We start from the raw sequence: 12176 nt of genomic DNA on the forward strand, positions 1-12176 counted from the left end.
TTGCGGCGGCGTTGTTGCCACCGCTAGATTATTTTCTATGTGTTCACGTTAAAATTTATAATATTTTTGAAGTGAAAACTTCTTTAGCGGCGCTGTGCACTTTTTGAGGTAAGACGGTCACGTGACCTGATCGAAAAACTGTTACTTCAATGTCATTGAGTTTTTATTTATTGATTTAAATGCCATCTAGTGAGTTTCCCCCTAACTGGTATTAATATAACTCGAGTACCAACAGTGATGTGCTTAGGGGTTTCAAGTAATGCGATAAAATAACGCTAGATGGCGTTAACCTCAATTATACATAGTGCTGCAGACATTTTGCAACAGTGATTGAGTTTTCACTTCTGCCGGTACTCCCTGAGTGCAACCCGTTTTTAGGGTTCCGTACCCAAAGGGTAAAAACGGGACCCTATTTCTAAGACTCCGCTGTCCGTCCGTCCGTCCGTCCGTCCGCCTGTCACCAGGCTGTATCTCACGAACCGTGATAGCTAGACAGTTGAAATTTTCACAGATGATGTATTTCTGTTGCCGCTATAACAACAAATACTAAAAACAGAATAAAATAAAGATTTAAGTGGGGCTCCCATACAACAAACGTGATTTTTGACCGAAGTTAAGCAACGTCGGGCGGGGTCAGTACTTGGATGGGTGACCGTTTTTTTGCTTGTTTTGCTCTATTTTTGGTTGATGGTGCGGAACCCTCCGTGCGCGAGTCCGACTCGCACTTGGCCGGTTTTTTTTGTATCTATGTGGGATGACACACACACAAGTGAAGTATACACACAACAACATACGAAATTATTCTCCCCACCAGGCCAGCCGCCTCTCCTCAGCCGCTGGCAGCCGCCGCGCCTCCGTAACGGAGGAGACGACCATCGTCCAAGCCTCCGCCTCCTCCGGCGTGTCCTCCGGCGGGAGTTCCGGCGACGAGGCGCCCCCGCCGCCCCCGCTGCCACCGCCACCCGCCGTGTTGGAGGAACCGGCGTTGAAGCCGTCGGAACTGCGTAGCAGGCTGGGTAAGTGGAAAAAATATAGCAAATGCAACTACGCTATCAGTGACTAAAGAGTAAGTACGTATAGTTTGTAGCTTTCTAGTAGACCCCGAAGGCTTATCCTATTGTCTATTGTTCAGTAAAACCGCACGTGCTACTTACTTGCAAAAAAGGGTCCTAATTATTCTATTTGGCACCTTAGCGCGGGCTAGTCCGACGCTCAATAAACCAGTGTAGGTGCGCTCTCCAATAACGCGCCTTTGTTACGCATCTCGATGACACATTTTAGACTGGTTCTGTAGCGTCCGACTCGCCGGCACTCAGTAACCGAAGTACCGATTTTTTATGCAGGTGGTTGTGGCACGTGGCACGAGCGGTTTTTCTTAACAATAGACAATAGGATTAGCCTTCGGGGTCTATTAGAAAGCTACAAACTATACACAAGACTTCAGAATATACGAGAAAAACAGAGGTTGTAGGTAAGTAGTAAGACTCGAAGTCTTACGTGTATACGAGGAGCCGGCGTTGAAACCGTCCGAATTAAGAGGCAGACTGGGTAAGTGAGTGAAGGATTCTGTTGTACATAAAATGTGACTAAGGTCTAAGGCACCAGAAGATTAATAGAGAATCGCAGACAGCAGTTATTTTTAGACACAATTTCTATTTTAATACCAGTATAAAACTATAAAGAGTAGGTTATTTCATTGTGACGTCACATGCTACTGTTTCATATAAATTCCATAGTAGCAAAATCGTTTTGACAGTCCGAAAAAAGGATACTGACTTGACTATTAGTCAAATACCCTATTATTGTGGACATTGTGTAGCAATAAGTTTTTGGCAAAAATGTCATTTTTGGTACAAGATTTTATCGCTGACTGTACTTTTCTTACGACAGACAACTAATACTCATCGAGACAATTCTAAAAAACCCCCAAACACAATTAGGTTGCGTTGTTTCATCACAGAGTTCCTATGGCCACCTCCTGTCTCCATCATCAGATCAGTTTGACAGTACCATATTATTGTATTGTTATCAGAACTACATACAGCTGCCAATTTTCATGACGCTACGATCCTTGGAAGATGGTTAAATTAGTTACCTTAGATTCCATTAGATAGTTACATACAGGTCCACCGAAAAAAATAAGGTCCTTTTTTAAGACGCGACAAAAATGTCAGACTTAGGTATGAGGTATGTATGCCAAAGGGTCATGAATCTAATAAGCCAACGTCACCGAAGACACCATCTAGTAGTAGCTTGGACTACCGCCTCCTCCGGCGTATGCTCCGGCGACGAGGCGCCCCCGCCGCCGCCCGCCGTGAGTGTAAGGCCTGAGTGGACGCTCGAGTTGGGCGTGCAGCGGGGCGGGGCGTGCGGCGTGCATGTTAAACAAATGCAAACGTATAGGAGCGGCCTTAGTGCACGCTGCTCAAATCACTTGCGAGCCCGACGCCACGCTGCACGCCCCGCCGAACGCTCCACTTCGAGCGTCCACTCAGGCCTTACACTGACGGAAGAACCGGCGTTGATGCCGTCGGAATGGCGATGGACGCTGGGTAAGCAACTTAAGAAAAGGTAAACGACGCAAACGTAAAAATATGAAGAATAGAGAAGAAGCAGTCAAACTGCACATAGGTACAGTCAGCAGCAGAAGTTGCTAATCGGGAGAGGTTTTCAAAATTACTTTGACGCGCTCTTATTCTCTTTACAATAAAGTCGCGTCATCATTTTGAATACCTCGCCCGCTTAGAAACTATTGCTGCTGACTGTACTTACTGAACTTTTTTAGCCTAATGCTCACCCTTTATACACCCAGCTGCAAAAGTGCATGGCCAATATATGTATGTATAATTCCATAGATACATAACGCATAAATTTTAACATAAATTTTGCAGCACACTGTACCCATAATAAAGAAAAAATATAATACAATAGGTACGTATGGCGCTGCTCAAGGTAAGTTTAAGAAGTAGTCGATCGTAAGCTGAAAACAAGCATTTGAAAACCTATAACCCGACTATGGTTTATTTTTTGGGGAAGAAATATATCACGAGTACAAGTACCTATTCATAAATACGCCAAATATTAAACATTGCGGTATGCTAGACTAAACTTATGAAACTGACTTTCTAAGACAACACAGCGCAAGTAGTTTAATACTGGTCATATCGCAGGACAATTTCAGATATAATTCCATGCAACATACAGCTATTAAATTGTACAACGGGACTTAATCGCGTGGGCGATTCTCAGAGATGACGTTCGGTGCCTGACTTCGGTGCCGAATTTCTTTTTTTACTTATTTGATACGGGACTTTATTTCCTAAAATCTAGCCTTAATATAAAGAATATTGGTAGTGGAGGCCTCCATTAGAACCTTATAGTTTTTATGATATTTGAGATTTAAAAAACACCGAATCATGTGCAGGCAATGAAATCAATTTGCGTCACCGAATTCAAAAATGCTTACACATAAATCACACTTCAAATATATATTTAAATTATATTATAATTTATTCATATTTTTCATTTTTATTTGTTGATAAGCGATGTAGCGAGGCTAATTATATCCTAAGCTTAAATAAGTTTAATAGATAGTACCTTTGTTTACTCAAGATTTTAAAATAACCAAGTTACGGCTTATGAAACAACATCTCTAGTTAGTACAAGTTATCCCACTAATTGACTATCCTCATACAATATCCTCGACCACAAATGCGCACATAATAAGTGCCATGAAGGGAAAAAAAATTGTTTCATACAATCCGACGGCACACTCATCAAAAAGAAACTTATATTACCTACACCCGATCAATAGAAACTTTTGAGTGGTGTTCAATGTTCAAAAATATTTAATGCACTTATAAAACAATGTAAACAATATGGAAAACAAGTATTTTTGCTAGACTTATAAATAGTATTTTTGAATGACACGAGTTTTAAAGCGTGATCTCCCTCAATTTAAAACTATTTTAAGTGGTGCTTAAAAATAATGCTTAAAAATCTAATCACCTATTAATTAATGTTCTCCTGCACCCTCAAACACATGTTCAATTTGTGTTCATGGTCATGCTTTAGAAATATTCAGCAGTACGCTCAGTGCCTTTGAAGCGATCTCGACATTAGAAGGCCACTTTATTTTTCATTCCTTGTTCTGTGGGTGCATCTTGCATAGTACCTACCTATCTACATACACAAGTTTAAAAGAAGTGGGATCTAATTGAGGAATTGAAGTGTAGGGCCTCAAGTGATACAGAGGACCAATTCACATAATTTACTCCATTGGTTTGAAGAGAATATCAAGACAACAGCGGAAAGAGAGATAGAAACACTGGGTCTACAATTTTCAACATACGTCTGGTGAAAAAAAAAACTACTCATTGTAAACTAGTGATTTTGTGTACCTATACTATGACTTAATTTACGTACAAGCATAGTTTTACGTTTATACAACGTATCTTGTACTTTTTAGGTGTGCTAAGTTAGAAAATAAAGTACAAACCTAGTTTACAAAGCAGGATTTGAATTCGGTGATCACTTTCTTGATATCGGTGGTCAAAAAATCTACCGAAACCAAGGAAATCAACACCAGTGATATCAAAAGATCGCTTTTTAGCAATTACAGAAATAGCATGAATGATACAGAGGTGATGTAATAATGATAGATTCACGTACTTTCAAGGATTTCTTAATCACTTGCATAACGATAAATGCACTAAAACTGTGGGAGAAAATTGCACCACCGATCTCAAAAAACATAGGACCAAACCCACCGAATTACAGAGAAACGTTAAAAAAATCACCTTAATATACTGTGACTGCACCTGTACCTTATTCAACGGTTAAGGCACAACTAAAGCGTTGTTTAAAATGTTTGAGCCACTAAGTTCCGTCTACAACTTTGTAAGAGTACAGACATGGTTTACAAATTACACTGAAATCAGTCACTAGCCCGGGACACATCGTAAATTTGGTTTTATTCAATGTGTTAAGCAAGAACACATTATTTTGATATAAAGAATATGACCAGTTAACTAATACCTTATGCGTGAATACCGATAATAACTCCGATCGAATGCCTCATCTTGAGTAATAATTTTTTGTTTCAAAAAATCTGGGTGCGGGACACGTCCACCGAACATCATTATTCGCATTTGAATTTTTTTCGTGTATTATATAAATAATAACTAAATAGTTTGATAGTGTTCCAGACAGAATAATTATAATAATATGCTGGAGATCATGCCTGAATTATATTCAGATTTATTGAACAGTAAATTCAATATTTTTTTACCCCGGACACGTGTACGTAAAAATGGCCCTCCTGAGAAATGCCCGCGTATCTAAGTTTTAAGATTTACCTCCGACGTTTCGAGGACGGCGTTGTCCCGGTGTTCTCGGAGAAGACTGGCTAAAGTTGACATCGGCATCTTCTAACCTTTGTTGTACAATTTAATAATGTGTAAAAATCGTGAAAGTTTAAATCAGTGTTACAGCTAATAGTCTGCAAGACAAAACAGTTACAATAATTATATGTTGTAAATAAAAGGGATAAAAATAAGTAATTTTTATCTGATGTAAAGGAGGCAAGACAAGTAGGTAATTTACGTAACGAAATTCAGCACGACTTGTGATAGTTTCTTAACCATAACTTTGTTTTGTTCGCTAAAATCAAATATTCATTCATAAATTTATGGTAAACGTCCCTGTGCTCGACATGCTAATGCCCAATTAGATGACACCCTGCTGTCACCTCTATTGACAATGACTTAAGTTTAAAGATGACATATTTTACTGGGACCGTGACGAGCACTAGTACGTTTACCTTATAATACAGTGCTCTGTCTCGTATTACGCGAGAACTCTGGTATTGACAATTTATTAGTTAATGTCTGTGTGGAAAGAGAAGAGTCGTGGAATAGGAGTAGGTTTGGTAACCAATACTCTCTGTGACACTTCTCATTTCGCATATCTTCTACTACTAAAGACAAAGTGGCAGATAACATAGGTAACTATTCATCTTATTATAGGTACAAATGAACAAGTAACAACCATTTAGTTATACAGCATATAAGCATTTGGTTGTGGCTTTGTGCAGAAGAGATTAATGGCGTTACGGCTGTATTGCGTAGGGGGTGGAGGGAGGGGAAGATCTTTGAAAAATATTTTGACAACCTAAGTACACGATCGGTCGTTGTCTTGGAGGATATAACCAAACGGAGTAGCCCTTAACGGGCGTTCCCGTCTGTCGAAACTTTATGACCATAGGTCATACATATTGTATTGTACGTATACATTTGACGTGCTCGCATAAATCGGCAGACTGTTTTGTACAGAAAATTACAGTCAAGGCGTCTCCATTTGGTTATATCCTCCAAGGTCGTTGTGGATACAGTGGGGAGACCAATTAAATATCAAGCAGTAGATGGTCGACTGATATGATAAATATAGTAAAACATAGCGGGGTACACTTGTCAAGTGATTATAATTATTATGTTTACATAAAATTCGGGAAATCGTGGAAGTTTCCAGCCTCGAAACAGCAAAATTATAAACCACATTTTGATGTATTTTGACTAACTTCGACGTATTTGCAATGTAATGAAGAGAAAATACAATTTAAGCGAGTAAGTAATTAATTTAGTTCACTTTCTACGTGTAATGGGCTGTTAGTCTCGGCCTGATTGTACCGTAAGTACAGTCAAAACAATAAAATAATTTATGTAAATAATTTTGGGTGAAGAATTAAGTAATGTTCACTTTCCATTTCGTGACGATTTGGGAACTGATCGGGTTTGTAAACAAATTGTGATAATGCAAATAAATAAATATAGGACAATCTTACACAAATCGACATAGGGGCTGATTTTTGAATTTCGACCGCTCGATTTCGTTCAATACTATTTACACTACCTACTAGGCATTTAAATTCTACAAAAATTGAAAACGAGTGTCAATACCACTAGATTCCCAATTTCTATAGCTTGTATTTCAAAAATACCATTTTTTCACAGGTTTTCGAGTGATGATAACATTCGATCCATTCGTCTTTTTCAAATTTGCACCCACAAATTTGATCGAAGCTACCACAAGTTGTTTGGGCTTTGCATTTTATCTACAAGTGTTTTCAAGGCAATTCTTTTATTTAAATTCGTGGAAGACCTAAGCTATGCTCGGAAAACATATTAAAACTTAAAAATGCGCCTTTTCCCAGAGATAACGCCTAGCTAGATCGATTTTTCGCCCCCGTAAACCCCCATATAGCAAATTTCATCGAAATCGTTAGAGCCGTTTCCGAGATCCTCAAAATATATACCTATACATGTAAATAAATAAATAAAGATATAAGAATTGCTCGTTTAAAGGTATAAGCTATTATACAAAATGCTTTAAAGTTTATGCAATCATTAGTCAGGCTATCAAACTTAGAAAGATTGGAAGATGCCGACACGTCAAAACTTTCCAAGACAAATGCAATTTTGATTTGTGAAAATAGATTCAACAAAATAGAATGGAATGGAGGACTTTTTAGAGGTATCTGGGGTGCTAAAGATTAAACTAACAGATTAAGTTTAAGCTTTAGTAAAACCTATTGGAACTAATAAATTTGCGAGTCACTTTGATAGCCCATAGCAGCATTGCTAGTAATAAATTTGGCGCGTTTCGATTAAAGTCCTCGTACTGAAATCTAGCTCGATCCTCGAATCGCCAATAGTTTGGAGTGATTTAAGTAATCTATAGCACAGAGTCGCGTCAGAGCCAACAACCAACAATACAATACCATACTCTTTATTGAGACCTCACACAGTTAACAATACATTACCTACATTGCACATAAACAATATAAACAATGAAAATAAAATAGAGGTCTTATCTCTTCCAGTCAAACTTTGGGTACCGGAGACAAGAATATTAAAATATGCAAGTAGGCGTGCCGAGAAAAAAGTTAAATGTTACCAAACAACACAAAACATCAATAAGAATACACGCAGGTACATACATATATGTAACCATTTACATAAACATACATATATAAAACAGGTATAAATTAAAGTAAGGAAGAGACAAGGAAAGTAAGTTCCTGTTATATTTTTTGTTAGAAGTAGCTAAAACTAAATAAAGAGTAGAAGGAATTAGATAACATGCGATGGAATAAACTTACCTATCTAGTCTGTTATGGCCGCGGTTCACGACTCACGACTAGTTCACTAGATCTTTAAATTGTTATGTGTATACTTTACTTATCCCCTTATTCATAACACTTTACAAGCCTCAATTAGTTAATTTATGTTATAACCTTTTCTAACAAATACATAAATCAAAATAACAGATTAAGACAAAAAAAAACAGTTTAAGACAAACAATTTATAATAGCTAATTTAAGGTTTGTGCGCGTTTAATGAATAACGCTAACGTTAATAGTTTTTAGTTGACCAGGACAGCAAGAAGCACATTTTATATATCTACAAGTAACAATTTTAGAAGTCTGACACACTCGTAAATAACAAAAAAGTAAGTCAAATACCCAAGTTGTTGATTGACGCTTGTAAACTTGCCCCGACAAAGAGATAGAAGAAAACGAACACGAATCGTAAAACTACATTCGTAAATAGTACTCTCAGATTTCGCGAAAGCGACTTTCAGCGAGCAAAACTGAAAGCAGATACGTATGTAGATCTAATCTGTTTTCCACCGACAGACAGAAATAACAACAATTTAGTCACGGTTCGTTGTTGACGAGGTAACCGTTTAACAGTGCTTCCTAGACTTTACGGACTAATTGGCTGTGGGGTTCTTTCTAGACATTGAAATTTTAGAAAATTCTTTGATTATTATACGAGATATTATATGACTTTACAAAAGTAAATACTTCAAGCAGGACTACACGTCTGGCGAATACGGGATGACCTGTGGGCCAAAACAGCCACCCGTTGGGTCCCAAAAATTGTTAGGCGTCACGGTAGACTTCATCGGGGATGGCGGGACGAGCTTGACGCATTTGACAGAGACTGGGGGAATTTACCGAGAATGGGAGGGAGGCCTTGCCCAGCAGTGGGACAATATGGGCTCATAATAATAATAATAAAATACGTAAATTTTCTATGTCTTGGAAATTTAAAGCCCGTAGAAACGTTTACTGTAAACTCATGTAACAAATGTCAAATTCAAACTGGTTTATCAATGGCTACATATATGCTAGTGTCTATTAAATTCAAGAAACCCATAGGAAGAACTCTCATTATCAAGTAAACGTCAAATATCTCTCCAAAAACTATAGGTACCAACTCAAATAATAGAGGTAAGTATGTAGGGGAAACTGGGGAGGGTTGATCACCCCTTTTGTTTTTAGCATACATTTTCTTAACTATTTGTAGTATTGCAAAACTTTATAGACCATACGACTCAGAATTTATCTCTTCATTAATAGTTTGAATTAGAACAGATTTGTGCAATAAATTAGATCATTATTTAATGAAAACCCATACTGTTGACTTTTACCATGTGTCCCCTATGTAAGGGAGACTTGTTTACCCCTGGTCGGGAGCCTTGATCCTAGGGGGATCAAGTGACCCTGGTTCTTGGGACACATGGTAAACATATTTTTACCATGTCTCCCCATACCAGATTCTCATTGATTATATAACTCGGATCGCTATTAGCAATGCATCTATAATTTGTAAAATACACAGCAAACATATATATATTGCATCTTCCATGCTTTGAAGTTGTATTTCCGGTAATCAGATGTCTAAGCCGAAGGGATCAAGTCTTCCAGATTTGGGGACACTTGGTAAAAAGATTTTAAGTGGCAATGTCATATTTCGAGGGTAGTATCTACATTAATTTATTCACTTTATCTACAGAAAATTAATATATGAAGATATCAAACACATATTCATCCATAATCTTATACTTTTAAAAAACAATGTAATCGTATCATCCATAAAACAACATAAAATAGGGAATCAATTTTTGTACCAAAAAAATAAAAAATCTAAGTTATTAACATAAAATTTCTTGTAACAAGCTAATTTTTTTAAAGTTCTTATGAAGGTATTTTTAGCGTCAGATACCTACAGCAATTTTAATTTTTTTACCCATCACTGGTCGTTATTGTTTGTTATAATAAATAAGTTTAGAAATTTACTGCTCACGTTTCGAGGACGGTGTTTGAGCTGCATAATCCTAAAATCCTTTCTATGGACCGTCGGTTCTATAGTTCATAAGGTCGGAAAGCCATTGAAATAGCATTTCATCCATAAAAAAAAAATATCGCCGGTTGAAAACCAAATATCGTTATAAGTGTTTTTTGTCGACCGAGTAACATCCCCTGTGTGTAAAACGTTTAACTTGATAAAAAAAACCAAGTACGGGTAGTTCGTAAAATGTTGATGTCAACTTTAGTCAGTCTTTTCAAAGGCCACGGGGATAATTCCGTTTTCGGAGTCGGTTGTATAATTAAAAACTGAATTATACGCCATTAAATTCCGTTTTAATAAACAATAATGAGTCAAAAACCTTGAAAGTTTAATTTAAATCAGTGTTTCTCTGGTCGTACTTTCGCGGCATGATTTACTAAAGAAAAGAAAATATTTATGATAGCTCTATGAATCATTTTGTAAGTAAATTTATTACAATGTATACTTGATCGCTTTGGGGGTGACATGATCCCGGAATCATATCTCCCCTGAAGAAAAAGACAAAGTCTCCCCATACATAGTAAGATTATAAAACGTGCCGTACTCGAAACATGTGTTCGCGTATATCAATGTAATCCAAGTTAATCATCACTTCAATAAACAACAAATAAAATAAGCACACTCACTAACATCATTTTCATCTCATATTATAAAATAAATCCAGTTAAAGCTTACCGAAAATTGAATATAGTACGCAGAAAATCTTTCACCGTCCGCCATTTTTGAACCACTGACTTTCCCGATACAGTGCCATGACAGAACGTGAAGTTAGGAACGAATGAATGAGTGTTACCAGCGCAAAAAATTGTATCTCGTTTGGTTTGATTAAAAATGAAGTTTACCAAGTGTCCCCTAGGGATCGACCCTCCCCACCCTCACCTATATCTCGATAGTTCGCTTTCAAAAGTATCTGAAACAGTTTAATTGTTATATATTTAGAGACATATCTCTTTTTATTAAGCTATCAGAGAATGGTAGATTCTTTAGACGCATAATCTGCTACGCTATATACGAGTAATCTGATATTGACTGTGTACCTACTCCCTCACTATGATAATATACCTACATACAGAAAAAACCATTTAGACTTGACCTTGAGTAAGAGGTTTCGCTGTGGATGTTGCAAAATCGTGCAGATTTCTTGATTTTACGTAAACTCCACAAAGGTGCTCAAATAGAGAAATAGAATCATCGGAGCGAAACGTTTCAAACAGTACCTACCTATTGTCTGATAATCAAGGAAGATCAAGTTTTGCTTCGCTTGTAGTGAAGATCATCATCATCTTCCTCGCGTCGCCGAAATCATGATTTAGCCTTACCGGAACCCAAAATAGAGATGTTTAAAAAAAGTCCATACTACAGGTCTATCCACATATATAATAGCATTCCCAGACAAATTAAATCAGAAGAAAATTATAATACATTTGTTAATAAATTAAAACAACTACTTATAAATAAAGCCTACTATTCAATAGCCGAATTTTTGGAGGAATAACAATCTTATGTCCATACTTTCACAATTTACATGGTCTATTTTTCATAATCTTGCAAATATATCTAAGACCTAATTAGAGTAATTGTTGGTTTATGTAATGCAATTTTTTTTTTATATAAACTACGACCATTTATTGTAATAAGACTTTAGTATAAGATTAAAACTAATTGCTATACCCTGTCCGGGTTCATGTTCACATATGTGTACCTTGTATACTTATAATGTTGTACATGATTGCAATGATTAAATGATTAATGATTAATATTGCCACGGCTCATGGGAGCCTGGGGTCCGCTTGACAACTAATCCCAAGAATTGACGTAGGCACTAATTTTTACGAAAGCGACTGCCATCTGACCTTCCAACCCAGAGGGGAAACTAGGCCTTATTAGGGATTAGTCCGGTTTCCTCACGATGTTTTCCTTCACCGAAAAGCGACTGGTAAATATCAAGTGATATTTCGTACGTAAGTTCCGAAAAACTCA

At 37.1% G+C, this 12176-nt stretch overlaps 1 protein-coding gene across 1 annotated transcript in view; it reads left to right on the plus strand.

Moving 5' to 3' along the window:
• Window positions 1-12176, plus strand: part of LOC134654231 (espin) — a 194352-nt gene that overhangs the window by 166162 nt on the left and 16014 nt on the right. The window contains exon 11 of the mRNA XM_063509701.1: window positions 815-1016. Within this exon, the coding sequence (XP_063365771.1) occupies window positions 815-1016 (202 nt within the window). The remainder of the gene's footprint in view (window positions 1-814; window positions 1017-12176) is intronic.

The sequence above is a fragment of the Cydia amplana genome, chromosome 14, assembly GCF_948474715.1.
Source record: "Cydia amplana chromosome 14, ilCydAmpl1.1, whole genome shotgun sequence".
Taxonomy (NCBI): Eukaryota; Metazoa; Arthropoda; class Insecta; order Lepidoptera; family Tortricidae; genus Cydia; species Cydia amplana.